The sequence below is a fragment of the Rhinolophus ferrumequinum genome, chromosome 16 (genome assembly GCF_004115265.2).
Source record: "Rhinolophus ferrumequinum isolate MPI-CBG mRhiFer1 chromosome 16, mRhiFer1_v1.p, whole genome shotgun sequence".
Classification (NCBI taxonomy): Eukaryota; Metazoa; Chordata; class Mammalia; order Chiroptera; family Rhinolophidae; genus Rhinolophus; species Rhinolophus ferrumequinum.
Genome location: NC_046299.1, coordinates 7,295,731 through 7,313,692, shown reverse-complemented (window position 1 = coordinate 7,313,692; position 17,962 = coordinate 7,295,731). Strand labels below are relative to the sequence as shown.

General features: G+C 58.1%; 2 protein-coding genes across 6 annotated transcripts; both read left to right on the top strand.

Moving 5' to 3' along the window:
* The first annotated feature begins 398 nt into the window (after positions 1 to 398).
* On the top strand, positions 399 to 7,386 carry HMX3 (H6 family homeobox 3). Of its 3 annotated transcripts, none has more exons than XM_033130574.1 (3): positions 399 to 2,038; positions 2,679 to 3,401; positions 4,024 to 4,952. In XM_033130574.1, exons 2-3 carry the CDS (start codon positions 3,008 to 3,010, stop codon positions 4,695 to 4,697), a joined length of 1,068 nt encoding a protein of 355 aa, XP_032986465.1. In that variant the 5' UTR covers positions 399 to 2,038; positions 2,679 to 3,007; the 3' UTR covers positions 4,698 to 4,952. The 3 variants fall into 3 exon arrangements, 2 of the variants coding, with proteins under 2 accessions (XP_032986465.1, XP_032986464.1); XM_033130573.1 differs by having other exon boundaries at positions 399 to 2,049; XR_004425312.1 differs by lacking the exon at positions 399 to 2,038 and adding an exon at positions 6,120 to 7,386 and having other exon boundaries at positions 2,754 to 3,401; positions 4,024 to 4,849.
* Positions 7,387 to 8,970: 1,584 nt separating this feature from the next.
* On the top strand, positions 8,971 to 17,346 carry HMX2 (H6 family homeobox 2). Of its 3 annotated transcripts, none has more exons than XM_033130722.1 (3): positions 8,971 to 9,101; positions 15,048 to 15,316; positions 16,235 to 17,336. In XM_033130722.1, exons 2-3 carry the CDS (start codon positions 15,049 to 15,051, stop codon positions 16,786 to 16,788), a joined length of 822 nt encoding a protein of 273 aa, XP_032986613.1. In that variant the 5' UTR covers positions 8,971 to 9,101; position 15,048; the 3' UTR covers positions 16,789 to 17,336. The 3 variants fall into 3 exon arrangements, with proteins under 3 accessions (XP_032986613.1, XP_032986614.1, XP_032986612.1); XM_033130723.1 differs by lacking the exon at positions 8,971 to 9,101 and adding an exon at positions 12,187 to 14,418; XM_033130721.1 differs by lacking the exon at positions 8,971 to 9,101 and having other exon boundaries at positions 14,455 to 15,316; positions 16,235 to 17,346.
* The last annotated feature ends 616 nt before the right edge of the window (positions 17,347 to 17,962 follow it).

Below are 17,962 nucleotides of genomic sequence, written 5' to 3'. Positions count from 1 at the left end.
GAGCCAGCAGCTTTGGTTTAGAGGATGTCCCTTAGAGGGCGCTGTTAGCCTGACTTTGAATGGAGTCGTGGGCGAGAGTAAGCTGAGGCAACACCCCACGCCAGAGGGCGAGAGAAGGGATGTGTCCGCGCCTGGGGCCCCATACCCAAAAGCTTTCTCGAAGCGAAAGACAAAGAGAGATTTCCTCTGTGCACCCGGTTGTTCAAATCCAGCATCCCTGAAACTCTGGGGATGGGTTGTGAAGCTGACACCCGAGCAACTCCTCTCCCTGGTCAAAACGCGCGCGCATGCACACACCAACACACCTGCACAGCCCCTGGGAGGAGAGACACTGGGAAAACTTGAGACAAGAGAGTAAGGCTCACGTACCGGCGCCACAGGGTGCGAGGATGGCTGTCCTGGACTGCTCCCGCCAGCCTGGGCCCCTTCCCCTCTGGGTCTAATCCCCGAATTTCGAACAGCCAAGAGCCCACTTCCCCAGCCAGAACTTTCGGCGACGTCTGCCAGGTGCTTCCTTTACCGGGGAGATGAACTTTACTGCTGGCCTCACTTTAAAGGCGGCTTCCACGCGTCAGAACTTTGGGCAAGTTTACACTTAGCCGCCTCGGACGGGAGAGCTCCCACAACACGCGAGCACATTTGCAGGGGCCTCTCAGCCACATCCTCAGCGGCGTGGCTGGGGGGTGCGGGCCGTCCACCCCAACCTGTGTAGACCTACGCACATCCAGCTCTCTCTGCAGTTGGAGAGAAAATGACTTCTGAGTGTCCAGCACCAGTTGGGTGACTTTGGCCTGCTCTCCTCTCCAGGAGCCCGTTTCCATCTATAAAACCCGAGTGTAAGACCCACCCTGCTTGAGTCTCAGTGCTGTGTTTGGTTCCAACTCAGATTTTGGATGGTACTGTATAGCGTTCTGCGTTCCAGTAAAGCCCTGTACAAACTCAAGGGAGTAATAATAATGAGATTAATAATTGTTTATGGAAGCACCATTTACAATGCTTCCAGGTTCCCAAAGCAAAAATAGGGTTCACTATTGTAGATGAATGTTTGCTGAAAAAAGCATTAAATGCGCCCGTCGAGATTTGATGGGGGAGGTCTGAAGCTGCGGATCAGAAAATAAAATATACCCACTTCTCAACTGGGGAACCAGAGCGAAGCGGTCGCAACTGCCAATGCAGGGCGGCCTTGAGTTAGGTGAGGGCTCGATCTAACGAAGAAGAAGGTGACGGGGAGGCGAAGGGACCACAAAAAGACCTCGGGTGTGTGGAAGCTCACAATGGGTAGTGAGGAGTGATGGCCAGTTTGCCACCTTTCTCTGACTGGGGCAGGCACCCCACAAGCATTTCTGATTATTTGATGCTTAAATCTAGAGTCTTACATGTCTGCCTTGCTGACTCCTTGTGCAACCTGGGGAGTTGTTTTTAAGGCCGATGGAGTAGAGTGAATGTCCTCCCAGCTGTCCCTCAGGGGTCCAGCAGGTTTCTCTAGGGACCTGGAGGCTGTCGGAAGGTACTGCGGGTGCCGCTGCTACGGTCACAGCCGAGGAAGGTACGTAGTTGTGCCTTCGAAGGCTCGCGCTGCCGCTCTGATAGCCAGTTCCAAACGTCAGCTGGAGAGACTTCCCGGGAAAAGGTACTGTCTTTGGGGCCGCGGGCTCCGAGTTAATCGCCAAGCTTTGGGCCCCAGTGGCCAGAGGAGAGGAGAAGAGCGCCTTTTGGAGCGTAGCCGTCGGAGCCGGGACGCCTCTGCCCCAGCAGCCCCATTGAGTGACTCGCGGGCGTCAGCCCGTTCTGCGCGCAGACTCGGGTGCGCAGAGACGCGCACCCATTCTTGCTCCCGGGGACAGGATCATTCTTCAGTTTCTCAGGGCCAAAGGCCAAGGCCACGCGGATTCCTGAGCCCGCTGACGCAGTGCAAGGACTTACACCCCGATTCCCTTACTATCGACTAGACGGTGTGTGGGGAACCCAAATCCTCCTCTCCGTTGCGGCGCCCGTAGCAGGCATTGGGGAAAATGCTGAGGCCGCCGGACCCCAAAGGGTAGGAAAGTGGTGAGTTCGCCCGGGGCCGGAGATCGCGTCCTGCCTCCTGGGCTGGGGTAGTTGCTTGGCTCTCCAGCTGCGTGGGAGCGGCGGGCCCCTGCCAAGCCCCTGGAGGCGGGGGAGCGGCAGCTGCAAGCGCGGATAACCCCGAGGTGACCCGGGCGGGCCTGGCCCGCCCCTTCCCCCTCCCGCAGGCCAGGCGGCTAGAAGCGGGTCCCTGAGCTGCGGGGGGCCGGGGAGGGGTGGAGAGGAGGGAGGCGTAGGCTCCTGGCTCTGCGGCTGTCAGTGCGCTCCGGGCCGGGGGCGCCACCGGCTCCGCGTCCCTCGCTCGCCTCCGGCGCTCGCGGGAGCGCTCCGAGTGCCTCTTTAGTGGGAGCCAATATCCTTTTGTGCTAATAGGCTTGTCCTCATTTGCTGCCTAATTGGACTATATAAAGCCAATAACAGGCGGGCTCTTATAGCCCGAAGCCAAAGCGCCAAAATCCAAGGGAAGGCGAAGAGGGGGCGGTGGCGGAGGCGGCTGCGGGGCCCGGGCTCGGCTGTGCCTTCGCCTGCCTAATCCCATTTGCCATTGTACGCGCCCAATCGCCGTATACTCCCCGCATTTAACTTGGATGACATTTTGATTTCATCATTAGCATCCGGCGCCGGATTGACGCAGCCCCAAGCCGGGGACTGCTCCTGCCGCCTCCTCCCCGGGAGCTGCAGCCGCCGCCGAGCCGCCTGGCTCCCTCGGTGAAGCAGCAGGGCCGCTCCCCGCCCCTCAGCACCCCTCCCCCATGCGAACCCGCCCCAGCCGGGTCCTCACCCCGCCCTCTTGCCGCTGGATTTGCGCCCCAGGCGGCCCCCGACTTAGCACCCCGTAGTTGAGTTCCGTTTATGGTCTGATTTCCGGCCGCCCGCCTGCTCGCCCGGCCGCCCGCCTGTCCCGCTCCCTCCCTCCCGGGGACCCGGAGGAGAGGGGACCATGCCGGAGCCGGGACCGGATGCCCCGGGCACTGCTAGCGCGCAGCCCCCGCCGCCGCCCCCGCCTCCCGCGCCCAAGGAGTCCCCGTTCTCCATCAAGAACCTGCTCAACGGAGATCACCACCGGCCTCCCCCTAAGCCGCAGCCGACCCCACGGACGCTCTTCGCTCCGGCCTCAGCCGCAGCCGCCGCCGCTGCCGCTGCCGCTGCGGCCAAAGGGGCCCTGGAGGGCGCCGCGGGCTTCGCGCTCTCGCAGGTGGGCGACCTGGCTTTCCCCCGCTTTGAGATCCCGGCGCAGAGGTTTGCCCTGCCCGCGCACTACCTGGAGCGCTCCCCGGCCTGGTGGTACCCCTACACCCTGACCCCTGCCAGCGGCCACCTCCCGCGACCTGAAGGTACCGACCTCTCTTTAAACTTTCGTTGTCCTCCCCGCCCGCCTGTCCCATCCCCGCCCCGCGCTGCCTCCCATCGCAGCCCCGGGACCCCCGCACCCTACAACCCAGTTTGGCCAACTTTCTCTCTGGCCCCTGGCTTGCATCTCCGGCTGTGTGCTCGGTTGCGCTGCCCGGGAATCCAGTCCCACTTGGTGAGAAAAGTGGAGTCGGAGTCCGGGGCGCAGGCGCTTCCAGGGAAAGTGGCCTCAGGCATGAATGGGGAGGCTTCTGGCGGCTGGGCCTGGGGACTTGGCCTGGAGGGAGGGAGTGACCTGAGCTGGCTCAAGCCAGAAGCGAATCTGTCCATGGGCCCTGGGTGGGGATGCTGAGGGAAAGAAAGGAAGCGGCCACTCTGCCACCACCCCTGTCTCTGTCTCCTGTCTTTGGGAGGAGTGGGGATCCCAGGACTCGACGGCCCTATTCTGGCTCAGCCGGGCAGGAGGAGGCCGGCCGGAATGGTGAGGCCTCGAGGCCTGGGGCCCTGAGGTAGGCGCGGATCGAGCCTGCAGCCCCCGGGCGCCGGCCTCGCTGAAGGCTGTGTCGGTGTGCTTGTGTGTGCGTCCGTCTGTCTGTCTCTCCCCAGCCTCTGAGAAGGCCCTCCTGCGAGACTCCTCCCCCGCCTCTGGCACAGACCGCGACTCCCCCGAGCCACTGCTCAAGGCCGACCCCGACCACAAGGAGCTGGACTCCAAGAGCCCGGACGAGATCATTCTGGAGGAGAGCGACTCGGAAGAAGGCAAGAAGGAGGGCGAGGCGCCGCCCGGCGCGGCTGGGACGAGCCTAGGGGCTTCGGCGGCGACGCCGGGCGCCGAGGACTGGAAGAAGGGCGCTGAAAGCCCGGAGAAGAAGCCCGCGTGCCGCAAGAAGAAGACGCGCACGGTCTTCTCGCGCAGCCAGGTCTTTCAGCTCGAGTCCACCTTCGACATGAAGCGCTACCTAAGCAGCTCAGAGCGCGCTGGTCTGGCCGCGTCGCTGCATCTCACCGAAACGCAGGTCAAGATCTGGTTCCAGAACCGCCGCAACAAGTGGAAGCGGCAGCTGGCGGCTGAGCTCGAGGCGGCCAACCTAAGCCACGCGGCGGCGCAGCGCATCGTGCGGGTGCCCATCCTCTACCACGAGAACTCGGCGGCCGAGGGCGCGGCGGCGGCGGCCGCGGGGGCCCCGGTGCCTGTCAGCCAGCCTCTGCTCACCTTTCCGCACCCCGTCTACTACTCGCACCCAGTGGTCTCGTCTGTGCCGCTGCTACGGCCCGTCTGAGGCCCGAGAGGGGAGGAGGGAGCGCCCGGCCCCCTTCCCAGACCCTGAAGGAGACTGGGCCGGGCCGAGGGCGCCGAGACGTCCAGCGGCCTTCGGGAACCAGGGCTTTGGCGCGCTGCCCCGGCCTCCCCTCTCCCAATCGGTAGCGTTTTGTAAGTATTTGCAATGCATTTTCGTGCAATTCACCCCTAATGGATTTGAGGCGCTTCCCCTCTTACTTTTGGTTTTGGTATATATTAAGAGAGAGCAGAAAAAAATAATAAAATTCCCGGGTCAAATATTTCAGCTGAAAACTTTTGTAATATGAGGAACCCTCCCCCAATATTTACCTTGCGTTGTGGCTTTTTGGTTTTGTTTTTAAAGAAGGAAAATAAGGACAAAAACCTGAACCCCTCTAGTTTATTCAGTTTCTATTGAACTATTTTCAGAAGAAGAGAGAGAACTTACACTGTAGTACTTTTATTTCTGGATTTCTAGGTGTGGTTCTTCCTCTCCACCCCCAAAGGGTTATTCTCCCCAATTTTCAGAATCTGAGTAGCCTCTCATAAGAACCCCAACTCAGGCCGCATTTCTCTCTGGCAGAGGTCTGTCTCAGTTGACCTCTTCATCTGTCCTGCTTTGTGATGGAAGAATTCTCTAATTAAGTGTTTAAAGGGAAAAGACAAGACAGCCAAAAATCAGACTTCTGATTATCGAAACAGTTCCACATCTGGCCCAGTGTGAGTGGTCTTATTTATTTAGTAGCATTTACTTTGGGAATTTCATTTGTTGGTAAATTATTTAATATTTCTATTATTCTTCATTCCCTGTTTTGAGAGAGTGGTTTCAATATTTAAAAACATCCTGTATCTTTTATTTCCTACCTTTTTGTTCTGCAGTAACGGTTGTACTTCTGACCTGTGCAATATTGTACAAAATTTCCTGAGAGCCCTGCTCTTCCTCCACGGAGAGAAGCAGACGTTTTCACTGTGTAATCCCAGTCATTCGTTTAGGAAGAGAAAATTAAGAAGGAGAAAGGGGGGAAGGAAGGAAACAAGGATAGGTAGCAATGCTCAAAGGAGTAAGATAGGATACTGGAGCGCTTTAAGTGAAGGACAATCAATTTAGGAGAATTTTAACTTATTTGATAAATGTACAGATTTCTTGTAAAATTCACCCTCAGTTCTTCAGGGCTCCTTGCTCTGCCACCCAATGTGTTTTCTTTCTGTTAGCTACACCTGTTGTTCTGCGATAGTTTGTCCCCCCTCCACCGCCCCGGCTCCCCACCTCTGCCCTGGTTCAGTCCCTTTTTAAAAAAAAAGAGAAAAAGAAACAAAATATTGTTACACTTAATGTTGTCGTGAAATTGAATTAATTAAAAAGAAAAGCGAAGCGTTTCGTGTTGCCAGCGTGTGTAACTTTGGACGGTTTCCCTCGGAGCAGGTGTCTCGGAAACTCTTTCCTGCCTGGTTCTATGGCTGCCTCTGCGCTCGCGGAGTCCGACCTGGACGCACATCACTATAATCCAAGAGGCGGCGAAGACAGAGGCGGCTTTGTTCGCTACCAGAGCCGTTCTCTCACCCTGTATCTTACCGGGCTTGAAAGGCCCTGCGAGCAGGGAAGAATGCTGGGCGGAAGGGGCGAGGACCTGGGCTTATCTAGTTTGCGAAATCGAGCCAAGCGGCAGCCATCAGCTCAGAGGTAGCTAGTATTTCCTAACTGAAGGTTGCACACTCGCGTTCGGTTCCCAGACCACTGTTCCTTCGGGAGCCGCGAGCTTCCGGGACGGACATCCCCGGGCACTCGGCAGCGGGCCTGAAGCGTGGCGGGCTCCGCGGGAGGGGGAGGGAAGAAGAGAGTGAACTTAGAGTTGAGCTGCGGCCGCAGACCGATCGCGAAGTCCAGCTGGGAGATCCGTCGCACCCAACCAGTCCTAGGGACCGCGGCTCCCAGAGCGGGGACACGGCGGCCTCCGCAGGCCTTAAGGAACTGTGGCTTCCGGGAAAGCTCGGGTGTGGGTGCAGTCCTGGTGTGTCCAGTGACAGGGAACAGAGACCACCCGACTGTGGCTGCGAAGACCGAAAGGATCTTGCCTCCTAACAGCGGGGCCCTTTTCTGAGCACCGGCGCCCAACACCTCAAGGGCAGCCTCTCTGGGTTTCCCGCATCCTCCCCGCAGCTGCCTGGCAGTGCAACGCTAGATGTTCCCACGCGCCTGCTGTGCGCCAGGCCACCGCGCTCGTGGTGGGCCGCCTGCCGAGGCGCGGCGCGCTGAGAACGGCGGGGAAGCGCGGGTCCGCTCGACCGAAGCAAGTGCTTGGGCGCCCCTCTCCAGCCCGGCGGCTCCCTGCCTTGGAGCACGGGGTCTGCACGCCCAACTCCTGGCAGGGCGCGGTTTGAAGCAGGGAGCCAGAAGGGGGAGGTGAGGAACCCGGAGACCGTGAAGACTGTGGAGCGCACAGGCAGGGCGCGTCCGCTGGGGAGCGCCTCCACGCGTTTCCAGTGCCTCACCCAGTGCTTTGCTAGGTTCCTCAAACCCGATTGACGCAATTGATTCAACTATGGCCGAAACGTCCACTATCGTTTTCTATTGATAGGAAACTGCCCCAAATAAACTGGCATGAGTATTTATGGCAAAAATTTTAGCCTGGACCTCAGTGAAGATAGATCTCTCTTCATTTCCCTCTAGTTTGGAATAAAAACGAGGGCATGTGTTGTAAATGAAAAATAAACAGAAATTCGGGGTCAAAATATGTTGTTCCTTGTGTTACCTGCAAACATAGTGATGCCTTTTACTGTTGGCAATACTAACTGCAGGACAGGCCAATAACAGCTCATTAAAAATAATGTTGCAATAGCAAACACGTCCTTAGATTTTACAGCCAGGACACGATGTTATCAAACGCCAAGAAAATACTTTATTTGTGTTTGGATTCTAGAAAACGATTCTTGACTGACCCAGTCTTTACAAAGTCGAGAAACAACTGGTTCTCCACGCGCACAGTTTATCCTTTGTTCTGCTCCCTGCGGCCTCCCTTTCCCTCCTATGGTATTGGGGAGGCCCGCTGCCCTGGTCAGCGCGTTTCTCCCAGGAGCCAAGGGTGCAGCGCCCTGGGGGAGAAGGGTGGGGCGGATACTTCCTGTGACTGGCGGCTGTGTGAGCACAGAAGCTGGCCCAGGTGGAAAACGTCTGCTTCCCTCGGGTGGGGTGGTGCCACGGTGTAGGACTACAGGACCACCGAAGCTGCTCCAGGCCGGAAGCATCCTAGGCTCCTCTGCATGTCTTTCTGAGGCTTTCCTGTCAGAGGCCAAGAAAGCAGTTGGGACCATCACATCCGGACAGCTGGCTCGGGTGATCTTTCCCCCACACAGGAACATTCCTTCTCAGCTGCCTCTTCAGGGATTGCGGGGAGCTGCTGGAACCACTCACCACAGGGAGTTATCTGGGGGAGTGAGGGTGCCTCCATGCAATTCCTCCAAGACATTCCATCATGGGAAGACAGTGTCTCCTACCCTAGGACGCTGAACAACATTCTCAATCCTTTCTTCTTCCCTCCCTTCAGATGTGTACCCCAGCCTCCTCTCCTCCTCCTCTAACTTCAGATCCTTCCCTATCCGCACCCCCAATTAATCTTCACGTTAGTGCAAGTGACATTGGTTTCCTGGCTAAATCTTTTCTGCATCACTCAAACAGTCATACATGCAAACAACACATAGGATACACTCACGTTTGATATACACTCAACACACGCACTTTAGTTAGATTTCCTAACACACCTTATTCCGGGGCTCTCAGTACACCCTCCCCCCACATATGTGTTTAGCATGACAGCCATCGCTAATGCACAGTCCGATACACCTTGGTTGAGGTGACTCTGGCAGCTGGGGAAAATCCTGTAGGAAGAATGGGGCAACGAGAGAGGTGGCGTTCCTGCCTCTGCTAAACGGAAGCCAGAAACCTTTCCGGCAGGGATGGCTGGTGCTCCCTCCTCACAAGGCACCTGGAACAAACTAGCAGAGCCCGTCAACACCCCACAGTGCACCGCCATACTCCTATGGGCCGGGGCCTCACTCGGAGCCCGGATACCCACGGTGCCGGACTCTGTGGCTCTGAGCGCCCGCGAGCGCCTCTGGGCCATGGGAGACAGCGGGGCCAGCGCGAGAGCTGTTTCTGTTGGCAACACAGATGTATTTCTTTTATTTGATAGTAAATAGAGTGGGTGTGTGTACATTAAACAACAGCAAGACAGATATAAACTGCCCCCCCGCCACTGGGCACTCATTCTCAGCCGGGACGTCCCCTTGGTCAGCTCCTGGCACGCCAGAGCCCGAGGCCACGCGCGAGAAGCCCAGTGAGCTTTCCTCTCTTTACTTCCAGAGCGCACGGTGGAGGGTAGAGCTGGCAGAAAGAGGAGGAGGCAAGAAGGTTGGTGGGTTTTGCTTTCTCTGCTGTGGGCGCACCCTGGGCCCCCTAAGGCCTGGGCGATGGGGGTTGTTGTCAGAACAATGGCGAGGCCTCTCGTTGCTGAGCTTCCTGGGCTGGGGCCAGGTGCTCCTGCTTCTCCCGCTCCGTGCGCGCGGGTCACCTGAACTTCCCTCCGGAGTTCATGCAGGGTCGCAAACTTCGCCCCGCACGGCCCTGCCCGCCTCCAAGACTTCATTTTGCCCCACCTCTCGAGGTTGTCCACGCCCCGCGACCCAGTGACCTATCCAGGGGGCCGTTTTCCCTTAGCGATCCAAACACAGACTCCGCAGAGCCGCTAGGAAAAGACCTCTCTTACTGGGTCACCCCTACGCGATCAGGGTACAAGGACCATGAACCCCATATATGTCCTCACTTAGGCTCCAAAGCGCATCTGGGCAAGCACAGGGAATAGCGCCCGGAGGGGACATGTGAGCCGCGGGGCACAAGCAGTCCCCGCAGCTCCTCCTCCCGGCTTCCCGCCCACTCTCTGCTAGCTACCCCGCCCCGCCTGGCAGACGCTCCCAGGCTTCTGGGTGCCAGCGATCTGTGCCTGCACATCTGCAAGTGTGCACGCCGGTGTGTGCACGTGCGCCCGTCTGGGTGTGCAGGGCAGATGTTCACCCTTTGACCTACAAACGGTTGTGGGTGGGTAGGTGGCGGAAGAGAGGAAACGGCCGCCAAGATAACTAGGCCGGCTGTACTTGGAGCCTTTCCTGGTGCCTCTGACCGGGGTCTTGAGTGCACTTGTCCCCGGGCGTACCTCTCCTGCGGAAGTCCCTGAAAGCTTATCCGGTGGGGAGAGGCAGCTTCTGGGAAATCGTGTCTCAGACGTCTGCGCAGCCCTAGCTCCCACTGGGATCCATTTATCTGCCTGGGATTCCTTCCTACCCTTCTGCCTCCAGGATCCCAGAGAACTACTTTCGAGTGTCCGGGCAGTTTTCAGAGACGTGAGGCAAGGATAGCTGGAGGCTGGGAGAGTTCCCAGGAGGTGCATATTGGTTGTACAGCTCAGGACACTTCCTTAGCTGCTGATCCAGGCGATGCGTCTCAGGGTGAAACTGGCCCAAATCTGGGTGGCTGGGGTTCCCAAAGGATCCCTTCTGGTTGAAGTGGACGGAGAGAAAAAAGAGCTGGGGGAGAGGTGTAGAGCCAGCGAGAGGGAGAGTTTCGAGAGCGCGTTGGGCCCGTCAGTTAGCCAGGAGTAGCGAGGTGGAGTCACCTGGTGTGCCTCACTCCAGCGCTAATGTCTTAAAGAAATACAAAGAATCCCCCTTCTGTGGTGAGCTCCTTCGCTGCCCTCGCCCCCCTTGGTGATGGAGTGCACGCATCAGATTTTCATCAAAGTTCTATTAAGTGAAACATAGGTTGCAGGGCACCCTTTGATTGAAACAGTTTAAATTTTAATTGTGTTTTTAATTTGACATATAGTTGCAGAAAGGAATGACACTGCGTCGCCAAGGGGCGGTCGATTTTCTTAATTTCTCCCAGAGGAATTGATGAGTCTATCAGGCCACTAGATTGGAAACCCATTAAAGCTCTCTGGTTAGGCTGTTAATTGGAACTTGATGGATGGGGGGGGGGACTTGGCTATGCTGATCCAATCTTCATGACTTTCTGTTTTCCAATAAATTACACAATTCATTTTCCAGCCGCAGATTACATAAATTGTACACCTCTGGGGCTCTCTTTTTCAAATAAGGAGCCCTTTCCCCCAAAAGCCTATTGCAAGATGTCATTTGCACCAAAGAACGAACAGCAGAGGCCCTTGAATGAAAATCGAAACATAATCAACGTTTATACTTAGAAAATTTATTGAGATCATTTTCTCTGGTATTTCCTTATTTTAAAGTTTGGACGCGCCATATATCATAATCCACTGGCGTAAAGGGGGGGTCAGACTGTGTTTAATATTTATCGAAGCTTGATTCCAAGATCAAACTTGTTTATGACTTCATCTGTCATTTCAGAGGGAGCCTTCTTCCACTATTACCGGCTCAGCCAGCCTATTTCCCAACTGCCGCAGAGCAGAGAGGATCAATTTTTATTAGGCTCCTCCGCAAGTTTGCTCTGGGCCGCTTTAATATTGAGCAGTGACATAATCTCCAGACCTAAACTTTAAGCGTCCCTTCAGTCTCGGAAAGTTTATCATTCCTAGGAACCGGGTTATGCCTAATTGTTGATGTCATTTGCACCAAAGATGCCCCCACCCAAAAGGATGCCCCCACCCAAATGAGGAGGGCCCTTCCTCTAGGGTAGCTGCCCTTAAACTGAATGGAGTGGGGGGGGGCGGAGCTCTCCCGATACTGGTAGGGTGGGGCGGGAGGTGGTACGGAATTGTAGGATTGCCACACTTGAGGACAGACAGACGGGTGTCTGAGGGCGGTGGTTCCGGGAGCGGAAGGTTCCTGGGGAGTGGGTTTTGCAGGGGCACTGGGCCCAGGAGAGGGCGTCTGGGTCTCTGCGCTCTCCATGAAGTCTCGTGGAACCCCAGGTGCCCCAAAGGGATGGCGGGCATCCGGCCCCTGAGATGTGAATGCTGTCGGTGCAGGCGGGGCAGGAGACCCCGCAGGTGACCAGTTGAAGAGAGCGGAGGAGAGGCGGGGGGAGAGTCCGTGGAGTTGCAGAGCCAGGAGTCTCTCCAGTCTCGGTCACTGCCTCCCTGTCTCCGCCCTGCGCCCACCATCGCTTCCCTGGTTCAGTGTAGTGCGAGTGTGTGTGTGTGTGTGTGTGTGTGTGTCACACTAGTCGGAGCTCAGTGGAAGTTTGCTGACTGAATGTGTGTGAGTGCGTAAGCGTTTATGCAAGTGGGTGCACGCCGCTTAAAGCGTGAACGTCTGAAGACGTGTGGGGTGTGGGGGTGGAGGAGGCTCGCCGGACCCGGTTGTAGCGCACCTCAGTGTCAGACGGTCAATGGGAGTGCGAATGGCAAGCAGGCGATGGAAGAGGCCAGATGGCTCCTTTTGACTTCGAAACTAGCCTGGGGCGGAGGAATGGGGTGGAGGAGGTTGTGGGGTCGCGAGGCAGCGCGTTTCCTAGTTTAGCGCCACAAGCCAGACTTCACGGGTCAGCCCCGCGTCCTTCGCTGCTCCCAGGCCTGGGAGCTGCTTCTCCGAGGCCCACCCCTGAGGCACAGCAGCTGCCTCGCATAGTCTTCGACTTGGCAGAGGCCAACCCGGTGCACCCTTCACCCCAACCACACATCCGCCGCGGACGTCCCAATAGGGTTGCTCCCTCAGGGACTTATTCGCAGCTCTTCCTTCCCCAAGCTCAATGCCAATGCTGCTCCATCCCTCGCCCTTCTTCAGGGCCTGGTAGTGGCAATGGAAGAAACTTGAGCTTCAATATTGCTTACTCTGCTTGGCCTGGTCACTTTATTTTTTCGTGAGCCTCAGTTTCCTCGTCTGTACATTGGGAGCAAGGATTTGCCACAGGTTTGCTGTGAGGATTAAAGTGAAGAATGATGGGATGTTCCACGCGTGTTCCTGATTACCGGCATTGAGTATCTAGTAGCTCAGAAGGGTTCAACCAACCCACCCCCACTCCAACTCCTCTTCCCCAGTGGGTGGTGGGTTCCTCTGGTCGGGTTGGCCAATTTCCCGCGGAGCCACCTCTGCCCGGGCTAGAAGAGGAGCCCAGCCAGGGAGCTTGCGGTAGGCAGAGGCTGCAAGCCGGTGAGAGAGTCGGGTGCTTCTTTCCAGCAACCTCCTCTTTACCCCCCAAACCGCGCGGGAGCCTGCAGAAGCCGCTGCGACGTGGCCCTGGAGCCTGCGCCGCCGCGGCGCAGAGGAGGACGCACAAATTGTATTTCAGCGCTAGGTCCTTCCGGGTTAATGAGCTGACACCATGATTAAAGCTGACCATTTGTAATGTGTCTCGACCCCGCCGCCGAGCCCTGAAGAGGTTAATGCGGTGACGGAGGCCGGCACCTGCCCCTCGCCGGCCTCCCGGTCTCGTGGCGCACAGCTTCTGGCCCCCGCCTCCTCGCCTGCCCCTGCTCCGGCTGCGCCACGGACTCCTAATCAATTAGCCCATTAACGAGCCCTTCGAGGAGTTAAGTAGGGAGAGGTTCTGCCACCGGCAGGGCTGCAGTCGCTAACTCACCGCGGCTAATGATATTATAAGCGCTCTACTCAATAACCCGGGCGCAGCGCGGGCGAAGAGAGAACTGCACCGTCATGGTGCAGCGTCTGGACATTTGTGGGGACTGATTCCAGAGTCTCCTCTCAGCCTTGACTGCATTTGGGGATATCTTAGGGGCAGGGCTTCTGGGATTTCTTGACGGATGGATGCGAGGCCGCAGACCCAGGAGGTGGGGTTGCCTGAGCACGTTGGGGCCTTTGCTCACCTTCGTTTCTTGGAAGCTTGTGTAGACAACTGTGTCCCTGAACTGCTTTGCCTCCACCAGACTGATTCTAGATGCGGTTACAGCTGATCTGGGAATTAAAGAGGCGAGAGTCAGGGCTCAGAGGGGTCTCTGAGGAGAAGGGAGGGAACCAGGTTTATTGAGCGAGTACCGTGCGGGCCGCTTGGAGCTGGCCACTTTGACCTCACACAGCTTCTGCGAGGTAGGCATTGCTTTCTCCAATATGGGGAACGAGAAAACCGAGGCTCAGAAAGTTTAAGTATCCTGTTCAAAGTCACCCAGCTGAAATGTGAATCGACTTTGCCCAACTCTAAACCCATGTCCCTGCGCTCTGCTCTCCTTCCCGGGAGCAAAGCACTTCTATTTCTGCACCAATTCCGTGACCTCCAATATTTGCAACAAACAAAAACCCTCAAGAGAATCACCTATGGAACAGGAGGACAGGCGTGGCCTATTCAGCAAAGGTCTGCAGAGTACCTACTATGAGCTCCAAGGCTTTCGGGCGCTTTTCCCTATCTACTTAAGGCGATCCTCAGAACAGGAGAAGGGGGAGATGCTAAAGAGAAGTTCATTTCACCTACGAGGGCAGTGTGCCTCTGATTGGGACTGGAATTGTTCAAGTTCACGCAGTAGGTGAATGGTGGTGCTGGGACTCGAACCAGGATTTCTTGAAACAAGATCTAGGGCTCCCACCTCCCAACAACGGTCAAGATCCTGCAGCCCCGTTGGACCTGTGACAGGGGTGGGGTCTGCAGGCGAGGCAGGGCAGAAGTTGTCTGCTCCTGGTCTCCCAACTAAACTCCCCGGAATAGCACGTCAGTTCCAAGGCGCATGCTCCTAAACTCCCTACTCTCCCGCGCTGGAGGCGTTGGTCTGGGGCCTCCCAGCCCTGCTTGCTTGCCCGGACGAGAAGAGGTGGGAGGCTGGGGGAGGATCGTGGAGCAGCCTGTGCTAGCTCCTCCTGAGGGAGGCGTCGGGCCACTCCAGCTCAGAGACCCGCGCGGTCTCTGCCCCTCGAGAGGGCCGGAGTCCGAGCGGTCAGAGCGGCCACAGAGGCCGAGAACCCGGGCTGGAATCTATTCTGTTTTCGGCCCCGTCGGTCCATGGTTAGACGCAGTCGATGCCCGCCCGGCTCTCGACGTGCTCCCGGGCGCACAGGCATTGCTTGCCCGGCCTGGGCTGTTTGAAAATTTCCGGGGCCGCTCGGCGGCGCTGCGATTGGCGGCGTCCGGGTAACCTCTATGCAAATGAGGCCGCGCTACCTCCGCACCGCCGGAGACCCAGCCAGCTGGCCGGCAAAGAAGGGGCATTTGCGCCGGGGCTGGGCGGGCACACCCAGAGCCCGCAGGGCAAGGACCCCCGCGCAGCCATCCGGTGCCCGCGTGTCCTCAGCGCGGAGGGGACCCCTCGCCAGCTTCGCCGCCCCCTCCCCCTGACTCCCCTCCCCGCCCCTCCCCCCCTCCTGCCTGCCTGCCTGCACCACCTTCCACTCAGACCGTCTCTAAAGGGAGTTCTTGGTTTCCTCCGATTTCTTATGAACCCAGGATGGGCAGCAAGGAAGATGCGGGCAAGGGGTGTCCTGCGGCCGGCGGCGTCTCCAGCTTCACCATTCAGTCCATCCTGGGCGGGGGCCCCTCGGAGGCGCCACGAGAGCCCGCCGGCTGGCCGGCCAGGAAGCGCAGCCTGTCCGTGTCCTCGGAGGAGGAGGAACCGGACGACGGCTGGAAGGCATCCGCTTGCTTCTGCCCAGACCCGCACGGCCCCAAGGAGCCCGGCCCCAAGCACCATCCCCCAATCCCCTTTCCTTGCCTGGGTAAGGATCGCAACGCCACCGGGTCGGCCGCGAGCAGGCTTTAGGGGAGGGAAGCTGTGCTGGAGCTCTCGCGCGGGGCCCCCTCGGCCAGAGCCGCCGCAGCCCGGGGTCCGCGTCCGAGGGGAGGAGACGCGCGCGCGGTGCTGCCTCCTCCGCCCGGCGGGCGCTCGGGAGGAGACCGGGAACACAGACCTTGAGTGGCGCGGGCTTGGGGAAAGTTGGGTTGGGGGAGTGTAGCATAGCGGGTTGGGCACAGGGCGGGCCGCACCCACGGCTCTGCCCTCAATATCCCCTATGCACATCTGATCCTTTCCAAACACGAGGTCTGGAAGTCGGGTCTGAGCCGTCTGTCTGTCTGTCTCTATCGCAATCTCTTTCAGCGTCTTCTCCGCAACCCCTCTCATTGTCTCTGTCTCTCCCTCTCTCCCTCTCTCCTCCGCCTTCTCGGAATGATTAGCACTCCAAGATGATTGACAATGGTGCCTTTCAGAGATGGTTCCTCTTTACAACATCTGACGAAGGGGAGACCCGTGTTAGTCCGTAGCATGATTTCCGAACAAACGGCCTGTGAAATGATGCCACCCTATAAAGCTCAGGGAACTCTTCCAGCTCAGTCATTACAAGGCAAAATCACCTTTTAAAATGATGCTAATGTTCCACCTCCAGACCTCCCCCCCCTTATTGCCACATGTCCTTTCATGACGCTGGGAGCACAGAGACCCCAGACTCGAAGTAGCTGGGTCCCTCTCCTGTTGCTTTTTAAAGGCCGGGGTGCTGGGTTGCTGGCTGTGGGTTCCCGAAGAGGAAGGGGTTGGGACGAAGAAAGATGGGACCCAGGCTGCGGCCGCCTGCCGGCCAGAGCTGGGGTCTTTGAGGCTCCCCAACTCCATGGCCTCTCTGTCTGTTCTCACTCCCCAGGTACCCCCAAGGGCAGCGGAGGCACAGGGCCCGCGAGCTCGGAGCGCACACCTTTCCTCTCTCCTTCGCACCCGGACTTTAAAGAAGAGAAAGAGAGGCTCTTGCCCCCGGGCTCGCCGTCTCCGGGGCCAGAGCGACCGCGGGACGGCGGCGCAGAGCGGCAGGCGGGCTCAGCCAAGAAGAAGACGCGCACGGTCTTCTCGCGCAGCCAGGTGTACCAGCTCGAGTCCACCTTCGACATGAAGCGCTACCTGAGCAGCTCGGAGCGTGCCTGCCTCGCCTCCAGCCTGCAGCTCACTGAGACCCAGGTCAAGACTTGGTTCCAGAACCGCCGCAACAAGTGGAAGCGGCAGCTCTCCGCCGAGCTGGAGGCGGCCAACATGGCGCACGCGTCGGCGCAGACTCTAGTGGGAATGCCGCTTGTGTTCCGGGACAGCTCGCTGCTGCGCGTGCCAGTGCCGCGCTCCCTCGCCTTCCCGGCGCCGCTTTATTACCCCGGCAGCAACCTCTCGGCCTTACCTCTCTACAACCTCTACAACAAGCTCGACTACTGACCCGCCCGCCGGCCCCGCGCCGCCCGGCACTCCTCCCGCTGCCTGGGAGCCTGGCGCGGGCTGCCCCTCTCCCAGCGCTCCGGAGCACGGCGGCGTGTTGCCAGAAATATTAAGAAATACACCATGTGTATTCATTATCTCTTATTTATGGCCTCTGCTCTACTTTTTGTTTTGATTGTTTCGGGTACTTATCGGCGTTCCTCAAAGCCAGATCTCCAGCTTTCTACCCCAAAACAACCAGTATGCTTTGAAAACCACTTTCGAGGGGATGTTCTCGGGTGGTAGTGGGAATGGGAGTTTCGGCCAGATCGACGTAGGGAAAAAAAATCAGAAAAACACCAACGAAAACTGGTACAATCCTCTCCCCATATACACACCTGTATATATATGTACATGCACACACGGCCAGCCACACCAGCCTTTGGGGGCTTGCTTTGGACAATTATCTTAAGGCCTCTTTTCGTTTCCCTCATCCCGAGGATGGGCAGGGGAGAAAGAGAGAGATGTCAGATCTGTAAATATTTTTAAAGAGGAAAAAAATAAAACATTTTAAGCATCGTTGCTAACTTTGGTGGCATTTGTTGCCCGGCGTGCTGACGCGTGGAAGGTTTCCTCACTTGTGAGTGGAGGGACTTGTGGGTGTGCGTTAGAGGAGGGCTGGCTCGCCCCATTTGGAGGGTGGGGCCAGGGTCAGGGGTTAAAGGTTGGGACGCTGGCGCAGCCAAAGCGGCGCACGGGCTGGAGACGCACTCCCTTCCACTCCCTGGTACACAGTCTGGGAGCTGGTGGAGGCTCTCGCCGGCTGTATCCAGCTGCTGAGCCCGCGCTGAAAGGAACAGAGGCGGGCAGGTAGGCCTCGCTGCAGAAGCGAATGCCTCCCTGGAGCGAGCATCTTCCCAGAGCCTGGATCGCTTTGGGCTTGGCCGCAGCAGGGCATCGTGCAACTTGGCTCAACCATTGATACGAGCCTCCTCTCCGAGGGCGCGGGGCAAGTGGGGCGGCGCTGCCTGGACCAGGTAAAGAGCCCGCTTGGCTCGTCCCGCAGCCAGGCGCGACAAGCTTGCGGTCGCGCACAGTTCTCGGGCTGGCGGCACAGTTGTGTGTGTTCCGCGCCGCGCAGGACCTGGGAGCAGAAACGCGGCACTTCGGCAGAGGAGGGATCTGAGGCTGGAAA